The sequence below is a fragment of the Tachysurus fulvidraco genome, chromosome 6 (assembly GCF_022655615.1).
Source record: "Tachysurus fulvidraco isolate hzauxx_2018 chromosome 6, HZAU_PFXX_2.0, whole genome shotgun sequence".
Classification (NCBI taxonomy): Eukaryota; Metazoa; Chordata; class Actinopteri; order Siluriformes; family Bagridae; genus Tachysurus; species Tachysurus fulvidraco.
Window position 1 is genome coordinate 22,230,368 of NC_062523.1, and position 17,838 is coordinate 22,248,205.

The 17,838-nt window shown below is 37.1% G+C and overlaps 1 protein-coding gene across 1 annotated transcript in view; it reads right to left on the minus strand.

Annotated features, from left to right (window-relative positions):
• Positions 1 to 6,124, minus strand: part of fgf14 (fibroblast growth factor 14) — a 135,133-nt gene extending 129,009 nt beyond the window's left edge. Inside the window, exon 1 of the mRNA XM_047815392.1 lies at positions 5,158 to 6,124. Within this exon, the coding sequence (XP_047671348.1) occupies positions 5,158 to 5,248 (91 nt within the window). The 5' untranslated portion in view covers positions 5,249 to 6,124. The remainder of the gene's footprint in view (positions 1 to 5,157) is intronic.
• Positions 6,125 to 17,838: the final 11,714 nt, after the last annotated feature.

Genomic DNA, 17,838 nt, shown 5'->3' on the forward strand with positions numbered 1-17,838 from the left:
TTATTTTCCATTATAATGATAACCAAAAGCAGAGATCTTTTGAAATTAAAACTGGTTACTAGCTATACCACTGTATGCATGTCTAAATCTCACGTTGATCCATTTCCTTTGATGGATGAATGGGAGGAGTAACATGATTTCCATAGCAACAGACAGGTTAAACAGTCTGTAATTGTACCTTTACAAAAAGAACCTGTATAGTAAGTGTAACTGATAAAATGACTAATACAAGGTAAATGGCATGCAACTCAGAATACACCACTCATAAGCTCATATTTCCAATTAGCTTTATTCCAATTATTTTAAACACAAATGAAAAGTCAATAATGCTGTAAACTGTGTGATATGTGGGCAGCCTAAGCCTGCTTTGATGCAATATTAAAGAAAAAGCACATAAACTATTTATTTAGTGCACTGGGGACTTATGGGCAGCTGAAAATGTACCAGTGTTAAATAACCAAGCTACACACATCACCAAATTGCATGGAGATTAAGCTGGATCCAGAAAATCTAATTGTTCTTCATTACCTTCCGCAAATCTTCTGATTTATTCTGTTTGTTTCCTGATAGAAGAAAATACATCTGCTACAAATGCACAATGGAAAGGACGTCGGCTCACCGATAAAATTATATTAACCCTGCGTTTCTCTGAAACAAGTCTGTTGGATCACTGATGAGTCATAATCATGTGGTAGAGATCCAGATAATAGACGATAAGTGTAAGGCGCATAGTGTGCAGATCCAAGGGTCACTCTAAAGGATTGTAAGTTAATGTCAACTCATTTAGTGATATGCCACAGAGACATATGTATAATCTGTCTGACAAATGCAAAGCTGAATGTTTCAGATGTTCATGGTAAAGCTTTAAGACATTTCTTGAAACTTGCGAGGAAACCTTATTGTAATGGTGTTCATTAGGAACTTTCACTGTTTACTAGAAAGGGAATTTTAAGTTTGCTAAGGATTTCTGTTAACTAGTTTCACTTTGCAGCAAAGTGTAAGTTATAAAACAATGGATGAATAGCCAACTTAATCAGCCTATGGGGGAATTAATTATGTGAAGATTAAGACTTACGTAACTAATTCTTCAATTTTGTATAATGTATAGTACTCTCTTGGGTCATACCACTGTACACTCAATGCTACAGTAATTGCTGATCATAGCTGAAGTGCTGTATGAACAGATTAAAATATTAATGTATAAAATAAATCCCAATGCATGAAGACTGGTCGTCATGGGCAATGACAGTGTCAAGCCTGTAAATATACAGCAAAAATACATTACACAAAATGTCTAAAAAAGCTACTATAGATATCACACTTAGATTACCAGCACCTACTGACAGATCTGCTTACATACTGGTCTTGACTTGCAAATCTGTGTCACGGTGTGACATGACAACAATATGAGGCATAAGTGAGACCATAGAAGCTTCTAGCTGGCAGTGGGCTCTGTGCCACCACACACAAACTGGAATCCTTTGCTAAAACTGAATTCTCAAATTACTTAAAATATGTTTAAGAAGGTAGAGCTCATGGCAGGAAATTAATCATTACTGTAAAAAGAATTATGTGTGAATCGAGCAGCGACCTAAGTTCCATAAACTACAGGATTCTGTTACTAATGAGCACAAAAATGTGCCAGGATTCAAATTTAAAAAATCATCATTACAACCTTTCAGGATAAAGGATGAGGGTATTAAAATATATTATGGTTTGTTCTCCTCATACTATAGCAATTTGTAAACAGTAAAAAAGTACAGTATGCATGAAACTATTTATCCATTTATGTTTAACATCCATGAAACGTTAATTCCCATTATCACCTTATAGAATATAGCTACCACGTCTTCCTTTTTTATTCATTTTTCCTTTCTCTTACAAATAACACAACAAAAAAAACAACAACACTTATTTTGTTCTTTCGCTCATCCAGTTTGAAGTCCTTCCCAGTTTAACCCTGAAAACTTCCTGCAACCGCCTTGTAACTGTCACAAAGCAATGACACTGTAGATTCCCTTCAAAAAAGGTTCAATAAATGTCTGTTCAGGAGAATGAGTCCTGGCTCAGACGGTCATCTGTCTCTGCCACATTTATGCTCATTCTTGACAAAAAGTTCTGAATCCCGCTTCACAAAACAATAGATTATTTTATTAGCTACTGGTGTAGCATGTAGGCGAGCTATGCAGTTACTGTAGACATTATAATGTATCTAAACAAGAACATTAATATAAACCACAATAGATAGATAGATAGATAGATAGATAGATAGATAGATAGATAGATAGATAGATAGATAGATAGATAGATAGACAGACAGACAGACAGACAGACAGACAGACAGACAGACAGACAGACAGACAGATAGATAGATAGATAGATAGATAGATAGATAGATAGATAGATAGATAGATAGATAGATAGATAGATAGATACTGATGACTGTTGTATAAATGTAGCGCATGTGCTTATATACAGTATATATAATAAAATACATAGAATTAATCATTTTATTTTATTCTTTTTATTTTATTAGTTTGATTTTATTAGTTTTTGCATGTGCTACACCTTATCCAGTCCTGAAAAAATACTTTTGTTTTTCTTATTCAAGTATTACATATAATTAGTATTTAATAAGAAGAATTAGAATTTCATAATATGCATATAGAACGCTAGGAAAAACAGACATCCACTACTCTCCTATCGAACACAGATATATGCTTAATAGAGTGTTGCTAAAACAAAAAGTTGGATTAGCTGTGTTGGAAATGTTGACAGTTTGCAAGTCAGTGCTTCGCAGGGACAGGAGCTGAAACATCTTGCTTTTGCCTAACCTGTCTATTTTTTTCTCAATGCACATTGATCCAAAAATAACCGCTGTAAGATGAATATGATGGAAATCCATCATGATGACAGAACATTAAACGAGGCTTCTATTACAGAATGAGTAACAGATGAGTAAGCAAGACGATTGTCTCGGCACGCATCACGAGTTCTACCCCGTCTCCCAGTGGAGCAGGTTCCTGCTATCCCATAATGCTAAGTTCCATGGAAACCAAAAACAAACCTGTGTTTACCCTGTGTCTATAGCATCAGCAATCACGCTCATTCACGCAGTGGCACTTTTGGCACTGTCGAGTGCAAGACTTTATCCCTGCCAGGCAAACATTTTCCATCACAGGGGCTAACTGAAAGTGCCATCTGCTGGAGCAGAAGGCATTCATCGAAAGTCTACTTTTAAAACTTCCAAACGTCCAAATGCACTGTCCATAAAGGACAACAAGAAAGCTTTGAACTGAGAAACATTATGCAATACTGAAATCTAGTGAGAAAGCCAACACACTCTCTCTCTCCTCTCTCTCTCTCTCTCCTATTCATCTTCTTATTGCTCCATGTTACAAATCTAAAAGTACAACTGGGCAGCAAGACTAGATCCAGCAGCAACACTCTCTTCACTTCATTATCACCAAGCTGCTAAGGCCTGCAACTGCCATGGCAATTTAATCAAAAGCTCACGCCACTTCAAATCACTGCCAGAACAGACATGATGCTTTTATTTAACTGTGAAAGTGTCCCTCTGGATGTGACCACAAATCAAATCCCATTTCTGTAATCAAAGTTTGTGGCTTGTTGTCTTATCTTGCTATTACTCTCCCAAATGTGTTGATGTAACTTGTTCTAATTATAACAAAAAAAAAGAGATTAAAAATATCTATTGTTCCAGTAGTACAATGAGTCTTTGTTTCATATGAAACCGGTGATGAATCACACGTTTCACTTAAAACAAGTGTTAAGAAGAAAAAAAAATTGTGATTTGGATTGTGTTCTGTGTGATAGCAGCAGGCCCTGGTGCAACATGTACATTAGTGCTACTCTAAGGCATCAAGCTGGTACCCTGTAGGAAAATAAAGGCCATTTACATGTGCAAACTTTCTCCTCTAGTGCAAATGCTGAAAGTATTAGGCTTCATTCTGAACTTGATGATACCCTGTATCTCATTTTGTCATGAGGCCCAAAAAAATGTTGCAGCTGATGGATCTGGCAGCAAACATCTTTTACCTCAATTACCTGCTTGGCTCAGTAGGGGCAAGTGTTTCTCAGTCCATGTCCTCGAGTCACACTGCACTGCACATTTCACTGTTTCCCATCCTCTCATATACCTGGCACAACTCATCAGCTCATTAGCAAGGCCTTCATGATTTTAACATGAGTGTGTCTTAACAACATGGGCAGTGCAGGCTTTCCTTAAGAACCAGGATTTGGAAATGAAATAGCTGCATTCATTATACAAAAGAACAGAAAAAAAGACAGGTAACATAAACGTCCTGCGGTGTGAGAATGAAGGAAAATCACTGTGATCCACTACACTGCAGCATGTGTGTGTGAGTGAGTGTGTGTGATGGGGGGATATCTATCGGCCACATCAACTTCTGCCTCTTGTCGCATCTTCTGAGTTAAATGATATGTGGTGCTCTCTACAGTATGTGCTGAAAAGGAGCCTGTTGAAATTATTCTACTGTTGGTTCATTCTGTCCTATTTCTACCTATTGTGCGGTGTAGATAAAGCAGGACAAAAATTCTGTGCCTATTTCTACCTATTGTATGGTATAGATAAAGCAGGACAAAAGTAAACTGCAGGTAAAAAAAAAAACATGAAGTGTGCAAATGAGCTCATGATCAGAGAGGCACCTTTGCAGCTCAATACGATGCAATACAGCTTGTACACTGTACAGGGACAGGTTACACGCATTGCAACTAATTGCTTTCAAGGAAACATTAAGGCTATGAGCAGCCTGTTTAATGGACAAGTGATGCAGGGGCTGCTGCAGCATCGCTGGAATAACACCAGATATCTGAACACCTTTCCAAAACACACAAAGAGTGTGAAAAACACGAATGCTTCAGCACCATTTGCAGCCCAGAACCAATATATACCTGTGTGATTTAGTTCAAAAGTTGGACACCATGCAGCACGTTGCTCATGTGCAAACTTAATGTCCCCAGACTTTGCGTGATTGCGGATGTGTGTGTGTGTGTGTGTGTGTGTGTGTGTGTGTGTGTGTGTGTGTGTGTGTGTGTGTGTGTGTGTGTGTGTGTGTGTGTGTGTGTGTGTGTCTGCATGCACGCCGGCAGAGGTGCCGACTGCCGCCCGCTTACCACTTGGGTTCTTGTTCTTCTTGAGACTCTTGCCACAAAGACACTGCAGCATATGCGTTCCTTTGCTGAAAATGTTCCAAAGAAACCACATTGATTTGGGCGAGGAGCGATCCAGCAGCTTACAGACACCCTGATGAAGGAGAGCTCCTTATTTCGTTTGAATAATAAGAATAATAAGACGGAGAATAAGAGGGACAGCAGCACGACGACGCGATCAGCTCTCCGGGACGGAGCATAGGATAAATAGGTATCCACCGAGGCTTCGGCGTCTTCATTCACGTGGTAAAATAGCCGCCGTAGGGCTCGTGTGACAAGGCAGCCTTCTTAGTATCAAAGGGCGCCGCCACGCACAGTCCGTGTGAAAAATAGACTCTGGAAATCATGTGCATGTGTTGCGTGAGGGGGGGAGACGCGAGCAGGGGAGAAGTGACGCGTGGACAGCGAGACGCGGCGGATCTGCGCGCAGCAAAGCCGTTCGCCTGGCTTTAGTTCACCGCGCAACGGACGAAGAACAAGGGTGGATCTGCACAGCATCCACAAAGCCAAGAAGAGACGAGTCCTGCCTCAAAAGCGCAGATATTACCGACACATTTACACGTACTCTCCTTTCTCGGGGGAAAGTCCTGAATCCAGCTGTTACAAGCGCTTTAGTTTCCACAACCTCCGCTTTGCATCGTTGCCTGTCAGCCGCGTAGAACACTGTTTCCTCTGAAGACGCACGCGCGGTCGAGTATCTGTGCGTCCTGACGCGTAGGCTGCTCTTTTGTTTGTTCTTTTGTTTGTTTTGTTTTGTTTTGTTTGTTTAGTTTGAGTGTATTTTGTGGTTGCTTTCCTCCTTGGCGTTTCAGTAGTCCATCACTGAGACATTTGCCTCCCCAGAAAAAAAAAAGTGTTGCGTCCGCTAAAATGACGCGGTCGCGTTTCACTTCGCCTCGACTCTGTGTGTGTGTGTGTGTGTGTGTGTGTAAGAGACAGAGAGAGAGATGAGGATGAGGATGGTGGTGGTGGTGATGAGGAGGGGGAGGGGGAGGCGTTACGTAAACACGTGGTTCGTGCACCGTTTTAACTGCGAAATATTTTCATGTTTTCAACTATAGTGTGGGAATCAAAAAAGTCCCAGGCCGCATACTAACACTAAATAATGTGGTGTAACTGTAGGCTACTATAGTTTCAGCACCACTAAGCTGTTAAGGCATTATATGGTGCAACTTTGGACAAAACTCTGTTTGGTGCATGAGAGTATTTGTTTCTCTCCACGTGCTGTAATATGGTTCCACAGCAGATGCCTGCCATCTGTGTTTGTTACAGTACACCGGCGGAAGGCTGATGACTGCAGTAGCAGTCCTGTGATTCCTAAATGGAAAAGAGCAGTCACAATCCATCTTTTATTTATTCTTTCATATTCACTAGCTGAATCTTTCCTGGTCCCTTTGTTGCTAATGCTTATTCAGGGAGCACTGGGGCAATATATTAGTCAATACACATACTGGTATGTTTTGGGGAGGTGGGTGGGAAGTGAACAACAAGCAAAAGACACAAAGAGAACATGATCAATTTTGCACAGTCACCCAACTTCAGAATCAACCCAGGGAGTCTGGAGCTTAGACACCAATGTGTCACTTTGTTACAAATTAGTTTATCAATTACTTTCACTGCAACACTTGCACAAATTAACTTTCCACACTACTAAGTGCCCAAATTCATACCATTTTGGTGGGGATTGGCACCGCATGGCCACAGGTGTCTCATGAATAAGGTGAATTTCAAAGTTAAAAGGTTAACTTCTTAAAAGGTTGATTTCTTTTTTTTTTTATCAATCATAAGCCTTTTTTAACTGACAGTTGTGATATTAAATATAACACTGATTTCTCAAAACATTTCACAAAAACATGGCAGATGAGATAGTTCTCCACCAACAAAACACAATTAGTCTGAGTCATTGTGACAAACCCTTATCCACCCTTATTCAATTTATACAACTAAGCAATTGAGGGTTAAGGGCCTTGCTCAGGGGCTCAGCAGTGGCAGCTTGGTGGAAGAGGGATTTGAACTGTATGTTCGAACTATATGCTGCTGATTGGATAATTGCATGAATGAGAAAGTGTGCAGCTTCTGTTAATAAAGTGGCCTGTTGGAAAAATATGTCTTAGACTTACCATCGATGAAGGATCACTAAATGATAAAATTTCACAGTGATTTTATTTTTGATCTCATTCAAAATATCAGAATTGTTAGCGACATTTCTGCAGGCAGAAATAATTAACTGAAGAGAAAGGGCAGTGGAGAATGTCCTAATTGGTTTGAGCTGAGGAAAGGATATGTTAGATAATACAACTCTCTGCAATTGTGGTGAGCAGAAAAGGATCTCAGAATGCAAAGCATGTTGACTTTGGCTACAATAGCTGAATCTTGTTCCACTCCTGACAGCCAAGAACAGGAATCTGAGGCAAAAATGAACACAGGTTCACCAAAACTAAACAGTTAAAAATTAGAAAACAATTTACCTGGACTTTTTCCAGTCTTCACTTGTCTATTTTCAGTAAGTCTCCAGAACATCCTTAGACTCCTGTTCCTGGCTTATATGCAGGAACCTGATGTGGTCTTATGATTTTAACCCATTTGCCTCAAATGTTGATATGTTGTGTATTAATATGTTATTGTCCTACACTACATATTATGAAATAATACTGCATTCAAAACCAAGATACGGGTTCCAAAACTATATAATATTGTATGTTTAAGATTATTAATTTATCTAGATTTGTTGCATTTTGAAAAAAGGGTAGTACACTATTGTCAATCATCTTACTAGTATTTTAAATGAAACACTGACTTGAGCTTTATTTGAGCTGTTTTCGAAATTTTCCTTGTTTTTTTTTTTAAATAAAAGTCTGTCTTCCATTTTATATCTGCACAATTTCATATAAATGTAGTAACCATAAAATGGCTCATGTTTTTTTCACAGTGTACCAAACTGTGACCTTCAAAAAATTGCTCGCAAATAAAGTGACATTGATCATGTTGATCGATCAATCAATCAATCAATATTGTTGTTTAATATTTGAATGGCACAAAGTTAATGGAATTGAAGAGAACCTGTCTACTGGTGCCTGTGAGCAAAGCACACAACAAACAATAACACACACACACACACACACACACACACACACACACACACACACATTTTATTTAAAAAATGTAGGCGGACCCAATCTTTGCTTCTGGACCATTTGAAAACTAATGAATATTTTATAGTCTAATTGAGCAAAGAATTTTTACTTGTAACAACAAAAAGCTTTCATGAAAATATTATTTCATGCTTTCTTAGACACACAAATTATATTTAAGTTCAATTATCTTAGACACATTAAAAGTAATGAAATAACTCCTTATTTAACAGTACATCAATAGCAGACACTGAGTTAAAGTTGTACTTGTTAATGCTGTATAGTATTTGCCATTTCATTTGTAGAAAGCCCCAAATTCCAGTTTTGCTTCGTTGTTGACTGTATTTCTAAAACACCGACAATCATCCTTCCTTCCACAGTGAACCCTGTGACAGGTGATTGTGTGAAAACGTTGTGGAATATGGGAAACATTTTAACCAGAGCCCGAAATGCCGTTGGATTTGATTAAAGGGATGTGATCCACTCTTTAAATCACAACATTAATCCACTTTAATGGCCTACTTTTGTTAAGTCCTCGTCTTGTTGCATGTCTGTCAGACCTGAGCCTACAGGGAAGTGGGTCACTTTGCAACAAAATACAACATTTCCTGTCAAAATTTCAGAGTGGCGGAGCCAAATTATTGAGTCTGGCAGTAACCCAAACCAAACCCATGCGTTTTGTGATTCAGTTTTATTTATTTTTATTAAACGTCAATGTGGTTTCTTGCTTTCAGTACTTCGTTGATTTCACAAGCCTGCCTCCAATTTCCTACATTTAAAGCATTTGGTAGACACCCTAATCCAGAGCCACATACAGTTATCTCATTTACATTTACAGCATTTGGCAGATGCCCTTATACTGCTGAGCAATTGAGGGTATAATAGCCGTATTTAGAGGCCCCTGAGAGGCAATTTGATGGCCCAAGATTTCATACTCACAACCTTCCAATCAGTAAGCCAACTGAGCTACCATTGCCCTCTATCACTGCCCTCTATCACTGCCCTCTATCACTGCCCTCTATCACTGCCCTCTACCACTGCCCTTCCTGAAACACTTAAATTAGCACTTATTTTCCCTGTTTGTTTTATGTGTATATTTAAAAAGAAAAAAATGTACAGAGTTTTAGATTAATGGCATCTTAAGTCTGTAACCTTGTGAAGCGGTGTTAATAAATTCACTGATAGAGACTTCAAAACACCTTTGTACATCGCTCTGGATAAGGGCGTCTGTCAAATGCTGTAAATGTAAATGTACTTCTACTTTACATTGAGATACTGACATTTCATGCTTCCATTTCACCAATAATGATATAAACCAGTAACAGTGCTGCTCAGTTTTCCTTGCTTGAACCTTTGCATCAAGGTGAGTCAGGACTGTTGGTAGTTGAAATGTTCAGTATTGTGTACAGTGCATGAGGGCCAGGAATGTAAACACTCTGTATTAACCAATTTGAGTAAACATGACCAAAACCATGTTCTATTTCACATGTGCAACAGGTTTCCAAGATACAATGACACCAACAATGAAACTCTACCTGTCTCAGGAGTGTGTGGAGGACGTATGGAGTCCTGGACAATCCTTTGGCGCTCTGTATCAGTTTACTGTATTGATCTGTTTCATGTAAAGTATCTTTGCACCCTGAGGAATATCTTTTGACCCTTTAGTCAAACATCATTAAAAACCTATTTTTGACGATGCCTGCTATAAAAGATCTGTAGTTCAATCAAAATTTAATTAACTTATTCAGTTAATTGTAGTTGGGTCCATAACAATTTGGACAGGAACAATTTGAGAATTTGACTGCTAGAGTCTCTAATTCATACAGCATAGCTGGTCACACTACTGTCTTGTACACCTTTTCTTTAATTCTTGCTGACACTCTTCTGTCACACAAAACTCCTGACTCATTTCTCCACCCACTCCAAGTTGCCTGCACTAGCCTCTTCATCTCTTTTCCACACTCCTTGTTGCACTGGAGGCTGGGGGTTATAAATATATATATATATATATATATATATATATATATATATATATATATATATATATATATATATATATATATATAGAGTGGATTTCCAAAAGTATTTAGACCCCTTCAATTTTTATTAGTATATATTTTGTATATCACTCAGCACCCCATAGAGACAAAGTGAAAATAGAATTCATGTCTGTAAATTTGTTAAAAAGAAAAAACTGAAATATCAGTTTTTATATGTGTTAAATATTGTGAATCGTGTGTGTGTGTGTGTGTGTGTGTGTGTGTGTGTGTGTGTGTGTGTGTGTGTGTGTGTGTGTGTGTGTGTCCTCTCCTGTCAGGTCAGTCGTGTTATAGATACAGACAACTCTAAGAGTCCTTCAGCCTCTATTCCTGTGGAAGGGAAAACGAGACCAGGTTAAAATGGCTACTCAAAGTGAATAATTGAATGAACCAAGCAGAATGAGAAAAAAGTTAGGTAGCGATTATTCTAAGATGTATTAACTAATGAGTATGAGTCTCATTAGACTGTAGGAGGCAAACAATAACCATGCAGCATAAATCTCACCAACCCCTGCAGCCCTGTGCCAGCAAATACCTGCAGTTCAGGTGGGATAAGAGTGGCTATGAAATACACAATAAAAAGGTGAGATGCTCAGGGGTAAATGGAATATATATTTTGTTCAGTGGTAAATGTGATATTTATTTATTGTTTAGTTTGGCAATAAATAAGCTGAATAGTTGTTTTTTTTTCTAAGAAAAGAAAAATTTAGTGCACGTGCTGCTTCTACAGACTACACATGTCATGAATTTTGTTTCTTTTCAAGGTTCAGTCTGCGAAGGCCAAAGTTAACACAACTCCACCTAAGATCTATAATCACATTCTTCTGAAAAGGAAAAAGAAAATGGTAATAAATAATGAATTTACAATCCTGACAAATTTTCTTTAAAGGTATTTTGCTAAAAAAATTTAAGCCTACAGCATTTTGTATATAAAATATCTGATAATAGAATCTGTGTGTGTGTGTGTGTGTGTGTGTGTGTGTGTGTGTGTGTGTGTGTGTGTGTGTGTGTGTGTGTGTGTGTGTGTGTGTGTGTGTGTGTGTGTGTTCATGTGTGTGTGCGTGTCCTCTCCTGTCAGGTCAGTCGTGTTACAGATACAGACAATTCTAAGAGTCCTTCAGCCTCTTTCTTTACTAAAACACAAATTTGGCCGATTCAAATGCAAGGCCTGTGCTGCAACCGACTATTCCTGTGGAAGGGAAAACCAGACCAGGTTAAAATGGCTACTCAAAGTGAATAATTGAATGAACCAAGCAGAATGAGATAAAAAGTTAGCTAGCGATTTTCCTAAGATGTATTAACTAATGAGTATGAGTTTCATTAGACTGTAGGAGGTGGTGCTTCATATACATGTCCATGAATGAGCGGTGAAGCCATAAGGTTAGCTAATCATTCCAATGCTTTTGTCTAGAAACGTGTCTATAGATTATACATATCTTTTTCGCAACAAATAAATTACCAGCCACAAGCTTGGTCTTTGTAGCCACAGGCCATGTGTAATATATCTTCTTTACAACTCAATGAGCTGAATTCCTAATAATGATAATGCATGACTGACGGTCAAGACTTAGACAAGAATGGATTTAGAGTTAAAACCTTGTGCACTCTAATCAAGTTCTTCATGTTGTCTACGTGATGTGACAGATTTTTTTTTTTTTTAATCAACTTCTTGACCATTTGCAATACCATTCTGCAGTGGCTAAGAGTAAATTTCCTTTTGTTCGGTTAAGCGCTGCTGTACATTTGTGTGGTTGCACATGAATCATGTGTGGCTGAGCAATGGCTGAACAGAACGTCACCGCACATTAATTCTGCTGTTGACAGCATGAGTAAGTTGACAGATGATGGATAATAGATAAATTATCCTATTTTGTTGTGCTAGTTTTTGGGGACCAAATTTTAAATAATATTAGCTAGCTTTGGCACATCTGGCAATCCTTGTAGTTATAAAATGTGAGAGCAAATGGTCACTGGAGATGCATCTGAGTGACTGGACAGGACATTGCATTATGGATATTGTTGCCTTGCAGCTCTGAAGTGTTTTTGGGGTTGCTAAAATCTCATTGGTGAAGTCCACCATGCCTGCAGCAAAATTCGTCCTCAAATGGAAAAAGCCTCAAAAATACTGAGAGCTGGGAGTGATATAAGATTGCAGCTGAAGCACTAAAACAATTCAGTCATGTGCAACGGGATTTTGAAGTCTGTGTCCTACATCCACGAACTTGACAACTGTGCACAGTTCACAACATTTGTAAATTGTATGAACGTTTAAAAACAGTAGTCAAATTGGACTAAAGTAAACTTCACCAGGTTTACAATATAAACATCTAATACCTACTTTGTCCATTTTACTGCAAGAAGCATCCCAGGACTAGATCTGAGATTTTTATAGCTTTAAAAAATCTTGAACAATGTTCTTTGTATTAGATGGCATCAGGGTCTTTCCCACCTAGTCACATATCTGTTTATTCAAACCTTATGCACTCCACTTCAAGTACATTCAGGTGGCTGACAATGCTGTAAGCCAATCCTGGCTGAAAATATATAACATTTAATATCGATAGTTGGAAAAATGTACTGCTTTGAAAAATCTGCTGGTGCTAACATGTAATCTTGGACTATTATCCTGGGAACTGGTTAAAACCAAATTGAGTATAAATTCTCCCATACTGTCACACACATAGTACGAAAATAAATTGATAGAAACCCACACAAAGATGACTCATCCCTTATTAAACAAACACTTGTTTAATTTCGATTGTCTCTTCTCAGAAGGGTACAGGACACCGTCATTGGCAAGCAGTTACATTTGTATTCTTTGGGGTATTTTCTCTGTACCAACATGCCCACTTCTATGTGCTAAATATCATAGTGGGAGTCTCCATCTGGACTGACATTGGTCACATTTCTAAATAAAATAAGATGCACAGTATCTTCATTCTAGACACTAGACTTAAATGAAGGTCAAATAAAAACTCCATGGAGAGATTAAAGTATAAAAGTAGCGTCTGACTGTGTATCAACCAAATACTTTTATTACTCCTCCTCACCACCAGGGGAAGTTTATTCCAGAAAGATCACATAGTGACATATGAGAGAATATTTGAAGAAAAGCTGCTGTCATACAACCATCATTCATTTTTTTTCTCAACAGCATGCATGACAGACTATAATGAACACACTAGGTGTGTGTGAGACTATTGTCAGTGTCTTTTGTCCTCCAATGTTGTGGCTTGCCCTCTCTTAAAGGTATGTTCCCTTTTCCAATAATTTCTTTACTGGCCAATTTTTTTTCAGCCAAATTTAGACATTGTCAATTCCCATTCTATATCTACGTAATTGTCAGGGTTAGCGTGAGGTTCTTCTAAAGCCAGCCATGCTGCTATTGGAAAAACACTAATTATCGTCCTCCACATAAATGAGCTCATAGATGCCAATGAATGGCTCGGGTCACTTTGAATGACATAACAAAAGAGAATAATACCATATAATACCAATTTTCCAATGCTGTGGTGAATATATTATTTGTTTTGTTTTGTTTTTGCTTCTGCTTACAACAATGGGACTTTTTCTGTATATATATATATATATATATATATATATATATATATATATATATATATATATATATATATATATATATAACAAAATAATTAGAAATTAAAAACAAAATAATTTGCAAATATTAGAACTGTTCATTTTCATCAAAGTGTTTAAAGTTTTTTTGTGAGAATTTTTACAATGGTCAGACATTTAAATGACAGGTTATTAAAATATTGTTATTTCATGTGATATTTTAAACAACTATTCAGAAGTATAATAAATGCATTTATAAAATAAGTGCAAATCGTTGTATCTATGTGTTCCAACTATTTTTGTGTTGATTAGATATTGGATGAATGTTTACACATCTTGCAGTAGATAAGTAATCAGCTTCTCATCCTCCTCAGAATTTCGGGGCTCGGTATGCTCAAGGACCTAAATATTCCAACAGCTTCTGACATCTGAAATCATTGATAACTCTGAGATTAATGGTATTTTAATAGTTTTTAATATCTATGACCTTATTTGTACAGCCATCTGTTTCTTTTAAATTAAAAGCCCTGTGGGTTTCTCATAGTGGCAGCAGACTATCTATATTGTCAAAGACAACAATAGTTGTATCTAGAGAGTTATATTGAATAGATTTAAAAGTATCAAGAGTCATCTCCAGAGTCCCCAGACTGTGTCTAAGCTTGGATTAGTGTCTGTGCATGCCTTGTTCTTGTCATGTCTGTGTGGGTTTCCCCTGGGTTCTCTAGTTTCCTTCTACCTCCCCAGAATGAGGCAATAGGTGAAATGGCCAAGATAAACTTGGTGTGATTGATTGTGTGTATGTGAGTATATGGTGTCCTGTGATGAACATCCATTGTGTATTCTCTCTTTAGGTCTAGTGTTCCCAGGATATACTTGGGATCCACTGTGACACAGGATGCTATGAAATGCTATTTAACCTTATATCTATTTCAAGCAACTAAAGTTTGTGATTAAAGCAGCTATGACAGATAGATAGATAGATAGATAGATAGATAGATAGATAGATAGATAGATAGATAGATAGATAGATAGATAGATAGATAGATAGATAGATAGAGACAGACAGACAGACAGACAGACAGACAGACAGACAGTACAATATGTCTAAAAAAGTATAATTATATATGCAGTGCAAATATGTGCATTATGTGCATTGTGTGTATTTGTACAGTGTTTGTACAAATAAAATGCACAAACGGATGTAAACTAGGGTAAGCAATAAATGTACAGTTATATATAATTATAACTGGTGGAAAAAGATGTAATAGAGTGTACAGGGTGAAGTAGAACTGCAATGTGCTTACAGATAGTGTAGTGTTAGTGAGACATCACTATGTTGTTTTGTAGCACTTCCTGGATGGGAGGAGGAAAAGTTTAAACAGTTTGTGACTAGGGTGGAAGGATATATGACAGCATTTCTGTCCTGGCCATGATTTACCCTCATTTATGCAGCAGCCAAGTAAATTGTCGGAGATGCTAATGCATCTCATTTGCCGGTCTATGGTCTGGGTTGAGTCTGGAATAAGAATCCCTGTGGATGCTCATGCTTTGTGATAATCATCTTAGAGATTTGAAACAGAAATAATAGTCATGACCAATGGTTCATTCAATTGGTTACATGAATTGGGTTAGATGATGCTGATGAAACTGATTTATTTCTTTTAAATTTTTAACTCTACAATGCATTCCACTTCCATCTTAAAAAAAAAATGGTTTGAAGACTAATACTGTATGTGTAAAGTGGAAGAGATAAGCATGAGACATTGGTGTGGAAAAACAGTGAACTTACCCTTGTATGCTGCAGCTTCTTGTGACTCTGCTCTGGAGGAGAGGAGAGGAGATGAAGTGCAATCTTTATTGCTCATCCCTAAGAATACAGTAAAACGTTGCCTGTAAAATCTCATTACAATTTACATATTAACTTCAGTACAGCTTAACTATTCAGATTTAATTAAATACCACACCAAAGCTGATCAATGGAATCATCGCTCCAGTTTCCTTTCTGTTTCTATACTTATGTAAAGCTGCTTTAAGACAATGTGACATGTTAAAAGCGCTATACAAATACATTGTTTTGAGTTTAATTATAACAATATGGTATAAAATAATCCTAGTACAATTCAGATAGCTTGAAGCCTGAAACGTAGCCGACAAGAGAAGTTAGTACAGACTCTGTCCTGTGTTGATCATACAGATGTGATCTATGTGCTAGGTTTGTGTGTGTAAAAATGGTGAGTTTAATAAAAACAATGTGAAAATGCTTGCATCACTGGACTGTGGAGCAAAAATTAAAGGATCAGTGAATCGTCTGATGCTCTAATCTTATGTCTAATCTTATGCTAAATTGTTTCAATTTGTACTGTATATTTTTATGTCACAGTTAATTTTTTTTAATGCTTGTATGATTAGAGAAAACAAATATAGTAAATATTCTAAAATAGTGTGAGATCCTTTATCAGTTAAGTAGAAAATGCAAAATGATTCATAAGTCCATATTGATCAAGATATCATCTATAACATGAATCCATTTGGGGATGTAATATATGAAGATTAAGAAAGCTTTTTTGTTGACTGCTTGTGTATTCCACTGCATTTAAGAGAGAGAGAGAGAGAGAGAGAGAGAGAGAGAGAGAGAGAGAGAGAGAGAGAGAGAGAGAGAGAGAGAGAGAGAGAGAGAGAGAGAGACTGGAGTGTAAAAACACCCAGTTGTATAATCACTGGAGACAGGTATAAGCAACAATACTTTCAGCATAATTTTATTTGTCAGTCATTAAGAAGACCATTCAGACAATATTGATCAGTCATTGGGATTTTTCATTACTGAAAAAATAAAAAATAACTAATAATAATATCTATAATAAAATCATAATATGTTTTAACACCTTATCTCCTCCTGTATGAATGCAATGTTAACCTCCTTTATTGTTTAGATATTTCCATTACCTATAACATTACAGTCAGCCTAATTGTATCCATAATTTGCATTATATGACCATTTTTTAATAGAAATTTGATAGAATGTTGGCATGGGAGGAGCTCAATCTGGTGAGACAGGACTAATAATAAATCGTAATAACTTTTAATGTGAGATGGACAGTGAAGAAGTTAAATATGTAACAGACAATGACAGAGAAATGGTGACATGGAGTAATCATGTGCAGTGAATGAAATACATGCAAGAACTTTCATTCAACTCAAGAGATCTGTGTTCTGATTTCTTACACATTTCTTATGCTTTAGTCCTTTGTGTCTAGCTCTTGTTTGTTCCTACAGTAGACTGCGCTCTGTGTGTGAAGTCTGTTTCACAAGTTCTATAAGTTATGTAGTTCACGGCCAGCTTTAGACTGTGTGGAGCAAAGCTCACACATCTTTTCACTGCAGATGTATCGCACTAAAGACGTGAGCACAGCCAGGGCTCCCCTTGAGGGCTGTTGTCTTGGCCACTTTCCATCACAGCATGAGAAAAACATCTTACAGGCTCCTTGCGGGAAGCTGGCTCTTCCCTTCAGTAGAGACCAATAATCACAAGCAAAACAAGTGGGAAATGTGTGTTTCTGTCTCAGACTGTGAATGGGTATTACAGCCAATGTGACAGAGCCGTGTCCAGAACTCTGCACACAGCTCTGCACAAAGTATATGATTGATGTCATTTAAACAATCCTACGATTTCTTGAAAAAGATTTTTTCTTTTTTTACCAAAAGTAAAACACACAAAAAAATATGTAGGCTAAATACAGCCACTGATGATTATAGAAATCAATATAATAATAATAATAATAATTATTAATATTAGTAGTAGTAGTAGTAGTAGTAGTAGTAGTAGTAGTAGTAGTAGTAGTATTATGATTATTATTTATTTATTTATTTATTTATTTATTTATTTATTTATTTATTTATTA